The sequence below is a fragment of the Strix aluco genome, chromosome 14 (genome assembly GCF_031877795.1).
Source record: "Strix aluco isolate bStrAlu1 chromosome 14, bStrAlu1.hap1, whole genome shotgun sequence".
Lineage (NCBI taxonomy): Eukaryota > Metazoa > Chordata > Aves > Strigiformes > Strigidae > Strix > Strix aluco.
In genome coordinates this window covers 1610122-1627856 of record NC_133944.1, presented here as the reverse complement: position 1 = coordinate 1627856, position 17735 = coordinate 1610122, and the positions used below count along the sequence as shown (strand labels likewise).

The following is a 17735-nucleotide window of genomic DNA, read 5'->3' as shown; positions in this document are numbered from 1 at the left end:
TTCCTGGCCAAACGTGCTCTTGTGAAGGCAGCCGGCAGCTTGGAGAAGTTTGTCCTGGCTCCAGCAGGCTCTCGGGTCCCCCCGCCCATGGTGCGGTGGCCAAGGGGCTGCTCCTCATGGGCTGCAGCACGCGCTGCATCCAGCTGTTGAGCTGGCAGGGAGAGTTCAGATCAGTTCAGAGAGGTCGTTTTCGAACGCCTGCGCCTCATTATGCCTTATTTACTCTTTCTAGCTGTCTCATGCCCTCCTGGAGAAAGAAGTGATAAATTATGATGACATTGAAGCTTTGATTGGGCCTCCACCCTATGGGCCAAAGAAAATGATAGCTCCTCAGAGCTGGCTTCAGGCAGAGAGAGACAAGCAAGACACAAGAGACGAAGAAATGCCCCAGCAGCCACCAAACCATGAGGAGGAGGAGGAACCACGCCTGAGACCAGTATGAAGCCTACTCCTGATGTGGAACAGGAGGACTCTAGAGGCTTGTTTTGGACGCAGACCCTCTCCCTTTTCAGCTCCAGAATCAAGGATGACTGAGCAGGGGAGCTCTGTGCTGCCGTTATCAAAAATTAAGGGATGGCTATGTCGGCTCTTTTAATGAGCTTTTTCCTGCAGGAAGGAGAACTCCTTAGAATTTTGAAATTGCTTCTCAGCAGGGTAGTAGTGATTAGGAGCTGGGTAAGTAATCTGCTGGAAAGATTTCTCGTACACAGGAGTGGTGTACGTGTTCCTGAGGGTGAAAGGTCCTGTGGAGTCCTTGTAAGCCACCTCTCGCTATGCCGTGTGACACGGCAGGAGCAGGAACGTCCCCTTCGGTGACACTCATGCGAGGCTGAGGTGCTGTAGTTCTTGTGTGACTGCTGTAACCTTTGGTCACCTCTGCTGCTGAACATAAAACCAAAAAATTAAAAAGCAAACTTCGCTAGAACAAACTGTCCACAATGTGCTGCTGTGTCTGTGGAATGTGTCAAGATGTGGATATGTGTTTTGGCACATCTGAATCTTATTATAGCAATGAAGTTGCACAGGACAAGCTTTCTTCTCCCTGGCCAATAACTTATATTTGTTTTTTATAGCAAAAATTCTTTGAGGAAAACCTGTGTTGCAGAACCCACCATAGCCCCACAGTGTGATGTGCGGAGAGTGGTTCTGGTTTTACAGGTTGGAAGAGCGTTGGGTAGTGCCGCTGGCTCAGAGCGGGAGCAGAAGCCGGTGTGTCCCTGGGGGAGCCTCAGGAAAAACCCGGCATCTCCTCTGGCTCTGTCCTCGTGGCTCTTGCAGAACAAGCTGTGCTGACGTAGTTGTCTGCCATTCATCAGGGAAAGCATTAAAATCATTAGTGCCTGCTGTGCTCAGGCTGGGTTAATCCTTTAGGAAAGATTATTGCTTTGAGTTACTCTGAGGATTGTCTGTGACCTGAAAGACCCCAGCCCAGTCTGACAGCCCTGTCAGGCTGGAGCAGAGCCTCTCTTCTCCCCGGATGATGGGGGGAGGATGTTCTGCAAGGTGTCCTCTCCCCTGTCCCACCTTTGTCCCCGCAGCTGTGAGCCCTCCCTGGGGTGTCTCAGTGCTGGTGGGGTGATTTCCCTTACTTTTAGGGGCAGAAGTGGGTTTTCTACATTTGGGATGCAACTGCCTGTAAGTTTTGGTGTTGTGTTTTTTTTTTTCTCCCAAACCTGTTTGTTTCTTCACAAGTTTATTCTTTGAATTAATTTTTTCCAACAGCAGATTAAACTTACTGTTCTTTGAATTTTATTTTTTTTAAGCCATGGCTGCGCTCTGGGCTGTTTGAATAAACCCTTTGCTGGAAGGATTCAGTTCTGTGGAGCCGAGGATGCTGGCTGTAGCGGTGCCATGCTAGGATGCTTGTGGGACACTGCAGGCTCCTCGGTGGCTTCCAGGGGTGCAGCTGGCGTGGCCGTGCTGGCTCGTGGCATGCAGTGGCAGCCAGGCCGAGGTGGGTGGTGGTCCCCTCGCCCCTCTCCTGCCACCCAGGGGAGATGCTGCTGCCCACCCTAAACTGGAGCAGGGGCCCTGCTGTGGGGTGTGGAGGGGAACAGGGTCCCCCCAGACCTCCGGAAGTCCTTGGGGATGGGGTGACCCCTGCCCTGTGTCTGTCCCATCCCCGCTGGGCACTGCAGCAGCGCCGGGCGGAGCTGTAGCTGCTTCTCCGGGCTGGGCCACCGTTCGCCGCTCGCCTCCCTGCTAGGTGTGCGCGGGCCCTTTAAACCGGCGCCATCTTTACTACGGGCGCGGTGGAGCTGCTGCCCTCATGGGGGCGTTCCCGAGCAGCCGCCACCCCATTGGCCGCCGCGGCCGCACTTCCGGCGCGCTCAGCCCCGTCTGCTTCCTTTTCCGGTCGGCCATTTGCCGTGGCGGGAGGTGAGTCCAGGCGCTGCCGCGACCGGGGGGGCTCCATCCGCCACCATCCGGGCCCCGGGGGCTGGGCCCTGGGTCGGGCCGGGACCTGGGGCCGCTGGGAGCGCTGTGCGGGGGCCGCGGGCTGCGCGGAGGCCTGGGGACGCTGCCAGGCTCCCGGCCGGGGCATGGGCCTGGGCCTGGGGCGGGCTGGGCCTTTGGGGTGGCCCTGTCCGGGGAAAAGGGCTCTTGTCCGGGTCGGCGAGGGGAGAGGCCGTCGCAGCCCCGGTACCCCGGCGGGGCCGGCGGCCGCTCTTAGCCCTGCCCGTGTCCGCAGGCCACAGCAGCCATGGCGCCCAGCCGCAATGGCATGATCCTGAAGCCCCACTTCCACAAGGACTGGCAGCGACGAGTGGCTACATGGTTCAACCAGCCCGCCCGCAAGATCCGGAGGTGAGTGCCCGCGGCCCGGCTTCCCCCGGGGCCGCTCGTGTAGAGGTTGTCTCTCGTCTCGGGATGCTTAGGAAACACTGTGTCTTTATTTTAAACTCTTTCCCCTAAAATAAGTTGTGAAAGGCGCTGGGCTGGCAACAGGGTGCTCCTTTGGCGTGGGGTCTCCGCTCAGGGTCAGGCCGTTCCAGCTGCAGTCAAGTGATGAGACATCTCCGGAATCGCTGTACCGCGTTGATGATTCCCTTGAACCCTTTTATATCTGATGACTGCAGCCGTTCTGTAAAGCGGGCATCGGCCCGTCTGAGCTGCTAGGCCAGCCCTGCGTGTGTTTCTGAGAGATCCCCGCGTGGCAGATGAGCCTGTGCAAGGGGAGCAGCACATCGGGCAGAAAGGCAGCGTTCCTGATGGCTGTCCCCTTCACCCCTCCAGGAGGAAGGCCCGCCAGGCCAAGGCTCGCCGCATCGCTCCCCGTCCCGTGGCTGGGCCCATCCGGCCTATAGTGAGGTGCCCTACTATCAGATACCACAAAAAAGTTCGTGCTGGCAGAGGCTTCAGCCTAGAAGAGCTTAAAGTAAGTACAGAAGACTGACCCCAACCTGATAAAACTAGCCCTGAGCCTGACTGCAGTTGTTTTGTCCTGTTCTCCTGCATGTAGACAAGGCACAAGCGACTTGCCAAGGTGTTGGTGTCAGCTGACACTGGCTCAGCCTGGGGTGATATCTGTTGTTGCCCTTTCTTCGTAACTGTGGGGTGGGATGTAGTAAGTGTGTGTCACAGTGAAAGGTTGCTTTGAAAAGTAACTGGTCAGTTTGTGTGGTCAGATTGTCGCTTAAATGAAATTCTATTAAAATCAGATTTTGGTAGTGCCTTAATTGAGCTTCTTAAGTTTCTTTATTGGCCGGGGAGGAAAGAAATACTAACAGCTTCTTTGTTAAGTTAGGTTGTTTCTCTGTGAAACACATTTCTGCTAACCCTGAAGATTTTAACTGGTGTGAACGTGTTCATGTCACGGACCAAATAAACCCCAGTCAACTAATTTTGAAGATAAGTAGGGGATGTTGTGCCAGGAAAGGGAACTGTTCAGAATAGCTGTGGCTGTCTCTCATGCAGTAGCTACGAGTTGGTTTAGAAACTTCTCTGGGAGCTTCCCAGGTGTGCTGAGCTGTTAAGGGCTGGATCATGGTGGTCTGCAGGAACCCCCACCCGCAAATCTGCACAGCAGGCAGGAATAAACATCAGGGCTTGCTGGCAGCCGGCACCCGCAGCCGCATCTTGTGTGTTGTTCAGTGTCTAATTAAAACATTTATAACAGTGAAATTAGTGCATTGAAGCAGTAAAATGGCTCTTTTGGATGCCAAATGCTTCATTACTTTATTTTTCCTTAATTTTTGGATAATGGTGAAATACAAAATGGTACGCAGATGTTTGCCTTTGAACAGAATATGAGGTTATTTCTTGTTTAAGTTGGTTACAAAAAAATCCTTTAATGGAGCTTCCAGTATTCAGGGAACCAGAGTTACCCACCTGCTGACTTCATACATTTCTCACATGTATCGAAGTATAAATGTCCCCCTCATAATCATTCAGGACTTGTGCTTTGCTCTCCTGAGGAAATCCATCTGCAAAAATTACTGTCAATCTGGAGTGTTTCAATCATTAAAACCCAGACACTGGGGCACCCTTTGCCTGTGGTATCGTTGGTCCCTCGCGCTGCTGGCGGACGCTGAGCCTTCCTCTGGGCCCCGCAGCCTGCGGTGGCTGCGCTTGAGCCCTTGTCTGGCCAATGGCGGAGCAGCTCCCGGCAGCAGCACGGAGGCGTCGGGCGCTGTCGGATGCTGACGCTGTGCGCTCTCGTTTCAGCTCGCTGGCATTAACAAAAAGTTTGCCCGGACTATTGGAATCTCTGTGGATCCCCGGCGACGTAACAAGTCTACCGAGTCCCTGCAAGCCAACGTGCAGAGGCTGAAGGAGTACCGCTCCAAGCTTATCCTCTTCCCGAGGAAGCCGGCTATGCCGAAGAAGGGAGACAGCTCTGTAAGTACTTGGCTGCTAGAAACACGTCACAGGGTCCATTTCTGGTAACGGTTTTCCGAGGTTTGGTCATCAGTCCATCCCGGTGCAGTTAAATGCTTTTTACGAGGTGAAACCCCCCAGGGGGAGCAGTGTATGAAGGGGATGAGTGAGCCCAGCGTAAGGCCAGGCGTAGCAGAGTCGCCTTCCCCAGGGATCTCCGGGGTCAGGGTGGGGCTTTGGGCAGACTTTGGGCCTGGCAACTGTGGTGCTGCTGGGGGGTGCAGCTCAGTGAATTCCTCGGGTGGTTTTTCTGCTGGAGCTTCGATCGTTGAAACCAGTCAAATTCTAGTTTATGAAGTTAGTAGTCAGAATGGCTGAAAAGTCCATCCGGAGTGTCAGTTCTGTGGTGATGGCGGTGTGGAAAGGGTGAGGAATGCGAGGACAGACTCCACAGTGGAGTAGTTCAGCGAAAGCCGTGCGCAAGGCTTGGAGAAGGTTGTTGCCGTTGACATACGAAACCATTTTTCATTAAAATCTCACCAAGATTTTTTTAATTTGGGTAGTCAGCTTTCCATGTCTGTCCTTGGCTCTGCCTGTGGTAAATAGATGCTTCCCGTGGGGCGGTGCAAGTCCCTGATCTTCCAGAGAGGCTGTTGGCGCTGAGCCATGGTGCAGCCTCTGGCACCCACCGAGCTCAGAGGGCTGCTCCTCCGAATGGGGGAGGAAGGGCCTTGAGCTTCTGTACCAGCAGGTACAGATATTTGTGCCTGAAATACCGTTTCAAATTTGTTTGCTTGAAATCAGCTATCTAAAATAAAACTTGAATCATTTTTGTCTAGTGCCATACTCTTACAAGAGGCTGAAATTAGCCTTAGAAGGAATTGCTGAGGAATACACGGGGCATCAAGCTAAAAATGGCACAGTAGATGTCAACGTTTTTCCAGCTGGCGGAACCGAGAGGCCGCTGCTCCCCTGGCCGGATCCGGGCCGATCGATAGCCAGGCAAAACGCGGGTTGTTGATGCGGCACGTCTGTGCCAAATACTCCCGCAGCTGCACGGCTGAAGCGCTGAATTCCTTGCCAGTCGGTGTTAAATCTCCAGTCGGAATTGTTGATGGTGTGTTTAAGCTGGGCGCCTGCGCACAGGGCGTGTTTCTAACCGAGGTAGGATGTTTTAAACACTGTTTATTTAAATCGTGGGTTTTGTCCTCTTGTTATGTAGGCTGAGGAACTCAAGATGGCGACGCAGCTGACTGGGCCGGTTATGCCAATCAAGAATGTAAGTGTGATTAAATCACATTGTCTGTGTGATGTAATTAAGACTTGAGCTTCACGGAGAGGATTCTCTCCTCGCTGTTGAACAGTTCAGGGGTGCTGTCTCCAGACACTTCCCATCCTGGATCAGAAAAAAAGCCAGGAACAAGCAGGTCAAGCTTGTCCTTGTCTCTTAACCAAGATCTGTTCGGTTCTTTACAGAGCAACTGTAAAGAGCTAATTAGGTGGAGCTTTGCTGAACTTCTTATCAGCTGTGTTTCTGGGTCCAGAGGAGAGCTCCAGGCAGCGTTGTCAGGGGTTCAGCTCAAGATGTTTTGGGTGGGAATAATCCTGTACGTGTCCACTTTGGCCCCAAATCACACCTGGGAGCAGCACGGCGCCGTATGCTCCCCGGAGAGGGCGACGGGGAACCCACGTGCTAACCCCCCGCGTCCGGGAGGGCACAGGTTCAATAAAGCCCACCCGTGTGTCCTCCGGGCAGGTTCAAGGGTTGTTGGTCCCCTCGTACCTTTGGGGGAGCTTGTCCCTGTGACATCTGGAGCACCCGGGGTTGCGGTTGGGGTGAGGGCTGTGTGCTGGCAGCGCCTCACCCCGCCGGGTTGCGTAGTCACCATTTTCTCCACCCTCGCTGCTTCCGAAAGGTGCTGTTGCTAGAACACCACAAACCTGACTCAGACTTCACGTTGCGCTTGGTTTTGTGGGATTTTTTTTTGGTGGCTTTTGTGTGGTTGTTTTTTTTCCCTGGGATGTTCTGATCTTGCACTGACGAATTAAGAACCGGTTGAAATGAGGTCCCTGGCGGAGTGACGATCAGGGCGAGGCCTGTAGATGGCACAAATGCTCTATTCTGAACAGCGTCCTGGGGCTGGTGGTAAAAAATGTAGCAAGATAATTGTGTCAGACCTTCAGTAGGGTTTTATCCGGGAGCCTCAGATGTGCTGCCTGACTGCCTCGTGCTCTCCTCTAGGTTTTCAAACGGGAGAAGGCCCGTATCATCTCGGAAGATGAGAAGAACTTCAAGGCCTTTGCCAGCCTGCGCATGGCCCGGGCCAACGCCCGACTCTTTGGGATCCGTGCAAAACGCGCCAAAGAAGCAGCCGAGCAGGATGTGGAGAAGAAGAAATGAACTGTTCTTCCTAGAACTGTCCATTAAAAAAAAAAAAAAAATAGAAATACGAGTGTGTTGTCATTTTAGGGCAAGATAGACAGAACTGAGCTGCCTGTGCCTGCCTTCTCCGTGCTGATCGTGGGGCGCGGAGGGACGCAGGCTGCAGGAAACCTCATTTATTGTGATTAAAAACTCCAAAATTCCCTGAAATCCAGCAAAAACACACACCTCGGCCTTGCACGGCTCCTCCAGTGCGGCCTCGGCTTCCCTCCATCTGCTCTTGCGCTACTGACCCGCTCTGACTGAAGGGCCCCTTCAGCTGCCATTTGGGGTTTTTTTTTTTTTTGCGATAACCCCTCCCTGACAAGCTCTGGCTGCTTCCCCCTCACCCTCTTTCATGTCAATATTTCAGATTTAACTGTTTCCAAGCCTCTGGGTGAGGCAGAGCAGCTGGTTCTGCTCTAAGCACTGCAGGGGTTCAGGGTGGGTGTCACCCATGGGTGCTCTGCGTGTTCGGGGCAGCCGCCTGCCCTGTCACCCACACCCTGGGGCTCTCGGGGCTCACTGGGGGGTGACCAGCTCCACAGCAGCACTACCCCTGCGTGGGGCCCTGCTCCCCCATTTTTAGCCATTTTTTAAGGGAAATATCTTAGTGGTACCAAAGAGGAGCCCAGCCCCTCCTTGGGAGAAGGGTTGGTGGGTTCTGACCTGTCCTTGTGGCTGTTGAGGGGCTGAGGTGGGGTTGGGTGTGGTGGGCTCCATCCTGCTCTGGGGAGCGCTGGCCCGGCCGCTTTGCTGGCTCGTCAGTTCTGGGGCCGTTCTGCAGCCTGGCTGCGCGGCGAATTGCCCGTGCTGTGGTAATGGAGTCGTTTGTTTTCGTTAGCACTTGGGTGACAGAAACTTGGGGCTGGGATATGACAAAGTGCTCCGGTACAGGAGCGAGCGCCTGGCCCGAGCCCCGACACAGCCCGATGAACCCGAGGTTGCCCAAATACGGGGGCGACAGGGGCCAGCTTGCCCTTCCCAGCCTGTGGCCTGATCCTGCGGCCCGCTGGGGGGCTGCCTCCTGCCCCCCTGCCTGTGCCATGGGGCTGCAGGAGGAGCGGGGAAGGAGGGTGCCCTATTTCTGCCACGCAGGCCGGGATTAGCCCTTCGCAGCCCCTCCTGCTCCTTAGCCCTATCTGCATTTTAATCCCCCCAAACATGGGCTAATTACATCATCTTCCATAAAGCTGAGCTGACAGCACCACGGAGCTGGGGTGGGGGGTGCCGGGGCTGAGGGATGGGGCACCTGAGGCTGCACGTGAGCGGGTGCAGGCCTGGGTGCTCCGGCGCACAGGTAGGGCAGTTTTGGGGCACCCCATCCTTGCACTGGGGTGCCAGCTGAGAGCGTGGGGATCCAGGAGCCGGACAGGCCTCGGGCACCCCACAGGGAGCATCTGGGAAGGGTGTGGGGCGCGGGGAGCCAGGGCTGTGCCACGGGGGGCTCGTCTGGAGCGGGAGCATCTGCCCTGGCACGGCCAACAGCACCGGGAACCCCGCTCAGCCCCGGTGCCCGCGGGTGGGCTCTGCGCCGGTGCCGGCAGCGAGGCAGTTAACGGAGCTTGTCGTCTCCCTCTTAGGGCTCCGCTCCCGAACTGCAGCTTGAGTCAGTTGTGTGGAGGTGGCAGCGGCGGCAGCTCCGGCTGGCACACCGGCTCCGGCTGGCACCCGACCCCGGCCCTCAGCCCCGCTGTGTGTCAAGCCCAGGCCGCCGGCACCCAGGTGAGGAGGGCGGCCGGGGAGGGTGGGAGCTGGGGCCCCTTCTGCCGGGGGATGCCAAGGGGTGCCCGCGATGCCGCGGAGGGGGACGATGCCCGCCGGAGCTGGGGGACCAGAGCCATGTGCTGGGGAGGGCCCGGGCTCTGCGTGACTTCGCTGGGAAACTTTGGCCAGGTTGGGCACGCTGGGGCACAGGCAGGAGGGATGCTCTGCCCCTCTCCCTGCCCCGATCCCTGCCCCGATCCCTGCCCCGATCCCTGCCCCAGCCAGGCAGCCCCTGGGGGCTGCAGTTTTGGGGACAAGCCCCAGGCTGGGGCTGGTGCTGGCAGAACCCCTCGATGACCCCTCACTGCAGGATCAACCTGGCTGAGTGTCACCAGCCCCCAGGTGGAGGGTGGCCCCTGTCCCCAGCATGGGGGAAATCCGCCCCCCCCCCCATCACCCCGGGATGCCACCAGCCCTGCCTGGGGCAGCAGGATGTGGCCAACACGGCCAGCATCAGCCAGCGGCCCGGAGAAGGACCTGGTGGCCCCGCTGCCCTTGCCCTGCCCGGGTGGGGTGTGCGCTGCCCACGGGGACGGGAGGGGAGTTTCTGCCCCCAGGGTGGGGGCCCAGGACTGCCTGCACAGCCCCCACTTCCCCTGCAGCCTCCCAGTCCCACTCGGGTGCCCCTTCCCTGTGGGACACATCCTGCCCCTGGGATGGGGCTGGGGCAGAGTGTGACCCAACTGCGGCTCACCCCACTGTGCTTTGACGCCTCACAGGGCCCCACGGAGCCATCGGGACTGGAACCGGCTACGCCACCTCGGAGAGGGTCCCCAGGGTCCCCTCCACCCACCAGAGCATCCCACTCCAGTCCCCACAAGCACCCGCTGCCACCCGGGGGGACCTGCCCGACCCCACACACCCGGGCTCCAGCCCCACACCTGGCACCGCGGGGCGACGTGCCCCGGGCATGACGGGCGCTCACCCAGCTCCCTGACGGCAACGAAGGCAGCGGCTGCCCTTGCCGCCCCGCTCCCCCCAGCATGCCCTTCGCCCACGGGGCCGCCTGCCCCCCGCCGCGCCCGGCCGCCCGCCGTGCCACGGCCACCATGGGCGAGGCGCCCGAGCCGTCCCCCCAGGCCCCGCTGGCCGTCCTCTCCAAGGTGGAGCTGCGGGTGAGCTGCCGGCACCTCCTGGACCGCGACACCCTCAACAAATCGGACCCCTGCGTCCTGCTGCTGATGCAGTCCCAGGGCCAGTGGATGGAGGTAGGAGGGGTGGGGGAAAGTGGGGAAGGGGCTGGGTGTCATTCGGACGTGGCCAGGACTGGGCACAGGGTTTGTGTCTCTGGGATGGGGGCAGGAGCAGAGACAGCCCCAGGGTGGCTGCAAAGCCCAGGGGGCCGGAGAGATGGGGCAGGAGCCACCGCAAGGGGTGTGGGGTGCAGGAGATGGAGACTGGGGTGCAGGGTGCGGGAGATGGTGGAAGGCAGGGTGTAGGGTGCACAGAGCCAGGGTGCAGGAGATGGAGAGCAGGGTGTGGGGTGCAGCAGATGGTGGAGAGCGGGGGTGCAGGGTGCACAGAGCAGGGTGCCAAGTGCAGGAGATGGTGTACAGTGAGGTGCAAGGTGTAGGGCAGGGTGCAGGAAATGGAGAGCAGGGTGCAAGGTGCACAGAGCAGGGTGCGGGAGATGGTGGAGAGCAGGGTGCAGGGTGCAGGGCAGGGTGCAGGAGATGGAGACCAGAGACCAGGGTGCAGGAGATGATAGTGGGGTACAGGACAGGGTGCAGGAGATGGAGAGCAGGGAGCAGGGTGCAGGAGATGATAGAGTGGGGTGCAGGGTTCAGGAGATGGTGGAGAGCAGGGTGCAGAGAGGAGATGCTGGATGCAGAATGCAGAGCTCACAGTGCAGGGCACAGAGCACAAGGATCAGGGTGCAGGGTGCTGTGGGACACTCAGCAGCGCGTGGGGACAGCGCAGACCCCTTGGCTGGAGCGAGTCCCCTGTGGCTCCGTGGCTCAGGCAGGGCTGGGATTGGGGTGCCCGTGGCATGTGGCTCCAGCCAAGGGATGCCTCGGCCACCCCAGGGGTGGCTCAGGGTCCATGGGCCGGCCTCACCCTGCTCAGGGTGGGGGTCAGGGCCAGCACCGTGGCTGTGTGCCCCTCACTGTGCTGCCCCGGTGCCCACACGAGCTGCGGCTGGCGCTGGAGCTGGCACTGGCACCAGCACTGGGGCTGGCGCTGGCACCGGGGCTGGCACAACTCCTTCCCATCGCTCCCCCCCGGCTTAGCGCTGGGCTGGCGCCGGCAGCTCCGCTCGGGCTAATCACCGCTGCTCAGGCGGCAGATTTAGCGCTAAATCCCTCTGCGTGTAATCGACTCCACGAGCCGGAGCCGGAGCTGGAGCCCGGGCGAGTGGCAAGGGGCCCTGTGCCAGCCACGGGCTGCGGCCCCCCAGGCTGTGCCAAGCCGAGCCCCTCGTGCCCTCCTGTGCCACCGTGCGCCGTGCCGTGCAAGGGTCAGATCCAAGAGGCAAGAGGGCCTCTCCTGGGCCACCTTTCAGAGGGACTCTGTGACCTGTCCCCTCCCTGTCCCTGCCAGCACGTGTCCCACAAGTCGAGACAGTGGGTGACACCAGCTCAGCCGCTGCCCACTGGGTCTGAGAGCTGACACGGCCCCGGACACGCTGGCGGGGGCTGGCACCGGAGGGGCGCAGGTGACGGGGACCCGGAGCCCCGTGACGGGGCGGTGGGGCTGGCGGTGCCCGCGCGGGAGGCACAGGGCTGCTCGGGGTGGCCCTGCTGGTGCCACGGCGGTGCGGGCTCGGCAGATGCTGCCGGACCAGGCAGGCGGTGGGCAGGCAGGGGCCGGTGGGCTGGCAGGGTGCCCTGGCCAGGATGCGTCCTGTTGAGTCAACGCCGGCAGGGACGGGGTGTGGGGGAGGCTGCTGGAAGCTGCTCAGCACCCGCTGCCAGCACGGCCGGAGGACGCTGAGCACCCACCCGCTGCCAGGGCTACGGGTGGCTGGTGGCCAGTGGCCCCCGCCCTTGGCCAGCCCAGGGTGGGAGTGCAGGGGCTCGTCCTGGGAACTTGCTTGAGTGGAGCCGTGGCAAACCGTGGTCCAGAGGTTTGCCCCGAGCCCTGTGCCCGTGGGACCTCGGGGTTGGCAGGGCTGGAGCCCTCAGGGTGCCACCCCCCGCTCCGGGGCTGCCTCCGAATGCCTGTAAATTTAATACAGGCATGTAAATGCTTGTGCAGGGCTAGTCCTTGCCGGCAGCCACCCAGCATCCCCCATCCCGCTGGGCTCCTGCATCCCCGTGCCCATCTCTGGGCGAGCTCTGGCATCCCAAGGCCCCGGGCAGTTCCACTGGTCCCAGATCCGGCCCCGAGGGGGGCTCTGGCCCTGCTGCCCCCCCCCAGCCAAGCTCCCGCCACGCAGGTGGACCGCAGCGAGGTCATCAAGAGCAACCTCAACCCCGTCTTCGCCAAGATCTTCACGGTGGACTACTACTTCGAGGAGGTGCAGAAGCTGCGATTTGAGGTGTACGACAGCCACGGGCACACCGGCGTGGGCACGCACGATGACGACTTCCTGGGGGGCATGGAGTGCACCGTGGGGCAGGTGAGACCCCCGCCCTGGGGGACACCCTGGGTGTGTGCGGTGTGTGTCCCCCCCTACTCTAACCCCTTGGCTTTTGCAGATCGTGGCGCAGAAGCGGGTGACAAAGCCGCTGTTCCTCAAGTACGGGAAGTTCGCGGGCAAGTCCACCATCACGGTGAGCGGCCAAACCCCCGCCGGGAGCGGCACCGGGCTGGGACACAGAGGTGGCACCCAGCTGAGGTGGTGCGGTGGCACTGAGTGGGGCATGGGGGTGGCACCAGACTGGGGCACGTGGGTGACACTGGACTGGGGTGCTGGGATGGCATTGAGCTGGGGCATATGGGTGGCACTGAGCTGGGGGAGGGCATTGAGCTCGGGTACATGGGGGGGTCCCCAATGACCGTCCTCCTGTCATCCAGCCCCCAGGCTCTTAGGGAGGGCTCAGGGTCCCTGCTGACATCTGTTGGCCACCCTGGGGGGGTCCCCATCATGCTGGTGGGAGGGGGTATGTGGCACCCTGTCCCCTCCCAGGGCATCACCCTCCCACGGGCAGGGGGACAAAGCCATGCCAGTCGCTGAGCACCCCGTGGCCGCCTCTCCCCACAGGTGATCTCGGAGGAGATCTCAGGGAACAACGGGTACGTGGAGCTCGCCTTCCGCGCCAAGAAACTGGATGACAAGGTGAGCCGGGTCCCGCGGGCAGGGCAGGCAGGGAGGGCACAGCGGACAGGACAGGCAGGGCAGGCAGTGCCCTGCCCCATCCTCCCTCCTCCAGGATCTCTTCAGCAAGTCGGATCCCTTCCTGGAGATCTACCGCATCGACGACGACCGCAGTGAGCAGCTGGTGTACCGCACCGAGGTGAGCCCCTGGGCAGGATCTGGCCCTCGGCCAGCCCGTGGCCACCCCGGCGGCTGCCCGGCCCCGCTGAGCCCCTCACCCCCCTCCACAGGTGGTGAAGAACAACCTGAGCCCCATCTGGGAGCCCTTCAAGGTCTCCCTCAACTCACTCTGCAGCTGCGAGGAGAAGAGGAAGCTGAGGGTGAGGAAGGGTGATGGGGACCACCCCAGTGCCCCCCAGTTTCCCCACAGCACCATGTGCCGGGAGCCGCTGGGGAGGATGGTGGGGACAGTGCTGGGGCTGGGCGCAGTTTGGGGGGTGTGGGGGTGCGTGTCCCCGCCCTGAGCCGGGCCTGAGCTGTCCCCCCCCCTGCAGTGTGTGGTGTGGGACTACGACTCGCGGGGCAAACACGACTTCATCGGGGAGTTTTTCACCACCTTCGAGGAGATGCAGAAGGCGATGGGGGAGAACAAGGTGGGCGCGGGGACGTGGGGACAGCCTGGGTGGGGGGGTCACCCCTCCTCGGCACTGCCAGCGCATCCCATTCCAGGAGGCACCTCCCAGCTCCTCCTCTGGTTTTGGGGCTGGTCTCCCCTCGCTGCCCCCCATCTTTGGGGAAAGGGAGGTGGGTCTGGGCTGGGTGGAGCCCATGGGCTGAACGAGAGCTGGGGAAGGCAGCTGCACCCTGGGGCTGTGGGGGTGCGGGGTTGTGGGGTTGTGGGGTTGTGGGGCTGTGGAATTGTGGGGTTATGGGGCTGTGGGGGTGCGGGGTTGTGGGGTTCTGGGGTTGTGGGGTTACAGGGCTGTGGGGTTATGGGGCTGTAGGTTTATGGGGTTGTGGGGCTGTGGGCCTGCAGACCCATGGGGCCGGGGGGGGCTGCAGGGCCGTGGGGGGGGCGGTGTTGGCGCAGGGTCCCCGTCCCCGGGGCTGGGGGGCCGCAGGCAGCGCGGGTGCCACGTGCTGCAGGTGCAGTGGGACTGCATGAACCCCAAGTACAAAATCAAGAAGCGCAACTACAAGAACTCGGGGGTCGTGGTGCTGCTGGACCTGAAGGTGAGCGCCTGCGTGCTGTGCCGTGCCGAGCCGTGCCAAGCTGTACCCGGCTGCCACGGCAGTGGCGTGGGGCAGCACCGGCTGACGTGGGTCCCTCTGGAAGATCCACAGGGTCTACTCCTTCCTGGACTACATCATGGGCGGCTGCCAGATCCACTTCACGGTGAGCACCGTCCCCCCGCCCCGGGCCACACGCCCGTCCCCGGGGCCGTGGGGGGCACATCCTGGCTCCCCAGTCCATGCCTGTGCCACGGTGCCAGCGAGCGGGGCCAGCAGAGCCGCCCGACCCCAGCGGGGGACACACCGGTGGTCTCGTTTGCCCCGGGGGACCCTCACCATCACCACCCCCCGCTGCCAGGTGGCCATCGACTTCACGGCCTCCAACGGGGACCCCCGAAATAGCTGCTCCCTGCACTACATCAACCCCTACCAGCCCAACGAGTACCTCAAGGCGCTGGTGGCCGTGGGTGAGATCTGCCAGGATTACGACAGGTCGGTTGCTCTGGCAGGTCCCCCGGGGCCAGGACACCCCAGTGCTGGCACTGCCGGGGCTCCTCACACCTCTTCCCTTGCAGCGATAAGAAATTCTCAGCTCTGGGCTTTGGTGCAAGGATCCCCCCCAAGTACGAGGTAAGGGGGTGGTCGGGGCCCTGTGGGACCCCAGGGATGCCCTTGGCTGTGGCTCCTGTGGGGCTCGGCAGGTGCCGGGGGCCATGGCGGGGGGGTGGGCACCAGCTGTCTCCTCCCCTCTCACCCTCCAGGTCTCCCACGATTTCGCCATCAACTTCAACCCCGACAACGATGAGTGCGAGGGTGAGCCCAGCTCTGGCGGGGCTGGAGGGGCCAGTCCCATGGCTCCCCCTCACCCCTCACACCCCCCCCACAGGCATCCAGGGTGTCGTGGAGTCCTACCAGAGCTGCTTGCCCAAAATCCAACTCTACGGCCCCACCAACGTGGCCCCCATCATCTCCAAGGTGGCTCGCGTGGCGGCCGATGAGGAGCGGACGAAGGAGGCCTCGGTACGTACCTGCTGCCGCAGGCCGGCGGGCTCTGGGCTGGGCTGAGACCCGGCACACTCGTGCCACTTGTGGTTGCCCCCACATCAGAGCCGAGCCCTTGTCCGGCTCCCCCCACGCGGGGCCGGGTAGCCCCCCCAGAGCATCCCTCCCCCCCCCCAGCAATACTTCATCCTGCTGATCCTGACGGACGGGGTGGTGACGGACATGGCGGACACGCGGGAGGCCATCGTCCGCGCCTCCTACCTCCCCATGTCCATCATCATCGTCGGGGTGGGCAACGCCGACTTCACCGACATGCAGATCCTGGACGGGGATGACGGCGTCCTGCGCTCCCCCAGGGGCGAGCCCGTCCTCCGCGACATCGTCCAGTTTGTCCCCTTCCGGGAGTTCAAGAACGTGAGTGGGGCATAGGTGGGAGTCCTGTCCCCTCCTGTCCTCTCTTGTCCCCTCCCATTCCCTCCTGTCCCCTCTTGTCTCCTCCTGTTCCTTTCTGTTCCCTCTCATCCCCTCTTGTCCTCTATCATCCCCTTCTATCCCCCCCTTGTCACCTCCCATCCCTTCCTGTCCCCTTCTGCTCCCTCCTGTCCCCTCTTGTCTCCTCCTGTCCCCTTCTGTCCCCTCCCATCCTCTCGTGTCCCCCCGTGTCCCCCACTGTCCCCACACAGGACCGAGCACCACGGCACAACAAGCCAGTGCCCAGCAGGTGCTGCTCCGCTCACCAGGACAGGCGGGTGCCAGGGTGCTCACCCGTGTCCCCCGCTGTCCCCCACTGTCCCCCGTCCCGCAGGCGTCCCCGACGGCCCTGGCGAAGTGTGTGCTGGCAGAGGTGCCCAAGCAGGTGGTGGAGTACTACAGCTACAAGGCCTTCCCGCCCCGCTGCCCCCAGCCTGACACCCCCGACTCCAACCTCAGCTCGCCCCAGTGAGGGGGCCCCCCCCTGCATCCCCCCGGCATGGCATGGGGACAGACGGGGACCCCACCGGGTCCCAGCCTCGCCGCGGACCCCTCCTCGTCGGGCAGGGGGGACACTGGGACCCGACAGTGTGTCCTGTCCAGGGACACGGGGATGGTCCCGGTGCCCCAGTGCGGGGACCCCCACCCTGCGCTGCCCGGGGGGGTCCCCAGCGGGCATTGCCCAGTCCCTGTGCCCCGCGGCCCATTCCCACCCTGTCCCTGCTGTCCCCGTGGTCCCCTCGGTCCCTGCTTGTCTGTCGCTGTGACATCGTTCGGAGGCTGCATGGCGAACCCCTCCCCGGCCTCCGGGGGCCCCCCCAAATAAAGCACCAGCCCTGTGCCCATGCCGCGTGCTCTCTGGGCGTCGAACCTGCCCGCCGGCTGCTCGGCGGGGCGCGGGCAGAGGGACAGGCAGCTTCCGGGGTGCTGCCCGTCCCCTCACACCCCTCATCGTGCCACCGCGCTGCCCAGCCCTGGCCGGCGGCAAGGAGTGGGCAAGCAAGAGGCGAACGCGGCCCCCAGTCCCAGTTGCCGGCACCGGGGCTACCACTGGCCACTGCGGCCACCCCTGTAGCGGGGGGGCTCGTGCCTGGCAGTGTGATGGGGAGCACCGGGGCTGCGGCACGTGGGAACAGCCGCCGCTTTCCAGTTGTGCTGGAGCGGCCGCGCGTCCGGCTGTGCCGCTGCCGCAGCCCCGGAATCCAGGCCACGGCAGCGGGAGGGGGGCAGCGCCGGCGGCCTCCTCCTGCCCCTGCCCGGCGCACCGCCACGTGCCGCGTGATGTGTGCCACGTGCTGCGTGCCACGTGCCATGTGCTGTGTGCCACATGCTGTGTGTCACATGCCACGTGCCACATGCCGTGTGCTGTGTGCCATGTGCCGTGTGTCATGTGCTACGTACTGTGTGCCACATGCCATATGCCACATGCCATGTGCCACATGCCATGTACCATGTGCTATGTACCACGTGCCATGTGCTGTACTGCGTGCATGCCACGCGCTGCATGCCACACGCTGTGCCACGTGCTGTATGCTGCATGCCATGTGCCATGTTCTGGGTCACGTGCCATGTGCTGTGTGCCACATGCCACATACCACATGCCATGTGCCGCCTGCTGCGTGCTTCATGGTATGTGCTCCGTGTTGTGCCATGTGCTGCCCCATGTGCCGTGCGCCACATGCCATGTGTCATGTTCTGGGTCACATGCCGTGTGCCATGTGCTGTGTGCCATGTGCCACGTTCTGGGTCATGTGCCACATGCCATGTGCCAAGTGCCGTGTGCCATGTGCTGCATGCCATGTGCCGTGTTCTGGATTA

At 61.8% G+C, this 17735-nt stretch overlaps 3 protein-coding genes and 1 non-coding gene across 4 annotated transcripts in view; all 4 read left to right on the top strand.

Moving 5' to 3' along the window:
* Window positions 1-1752, top strand: part of SPG7 (SPG7 matrix AAA peptidase subunit, paraplegin) — a 33802-nt gene extending 32050 nt beyond the window's left edge. The window contains exon 17 of the mRNA XM_074839236.1: window positions 233-1752. Coding sequence (XP_074695337.1) covers window positions 233-442 — 210 coding nt within the window. The 3' untranslated portion in view covers window positions 443-1752. The remainder of the gene's footprint in view (window positions 1-232) is intronic.
* A 503-nt stretch (window positions 1753-2255) lies between these two features.
* Window positions 2256-7269, top strand: RPL13 (ribosomal protein L13). The gene is made up of 6 exons (XM_074839281.1): window positions 2256-2379; window positions 2693-2808; window positions 3238-3379; window positions 4669-4842; window positions 6044-6100; window positions 7064-7269. Exons 2-6 carry the CDS (start codon window positions 2705-2707, stop codon window positions 7220-7222), a joined length of 636 nt encoding a protein of 211 aa, XP_074695382.1. The 5' UTR covers window positions 2256-2379; window positions 2693-2704; the 3' UTR covers window positions 7223-7269.
* Window positions 3008-3089, top strand: LOC141930012 (small nucleolar RNA MBII-202). The gene has a single exon (XR_012625170.1). It is a non-coding gene; the product is annotated as a small nucleolar RNA MBII-202 (small nucleolar RNA).
* A 1491-nt stretch (window positions 7270-8760) lies between the features above and the next one.
* Window positions 8761-16739, top strand: CPNE7 (copine 7). The gene is made up of 16 exons (XM_074839263.1): window positions 8761-8968; window positions 9730-10218; window positions 12390-12572; window positions 12652-12726; window positions 13158-13232; window positions 13327-13410; window positions 13502-13591; window positions 13766-13864; window positions 14358-14444; window positions 14548-14607; window positions 14803-14936; window positions 15020-15074; window positions 15206-15257; window positions 15331-15464; window positions 15624-15860; window positions 16252-16739. Exons 2-16 carry the CDS (start codon window positions 9994-9996, stop codon window positions 16387-16389), a joined length of 1728 nt encoding a protein of 575 aa, XP_074695364.1. The 5' UTR covers window positions 8761-8968; window positions 9730-9993; the 3' UTR covers window positions 16390-16739.
* The last annotated feature ends 996 nt before the right edge of the window (window positions 16740-17735 follow it).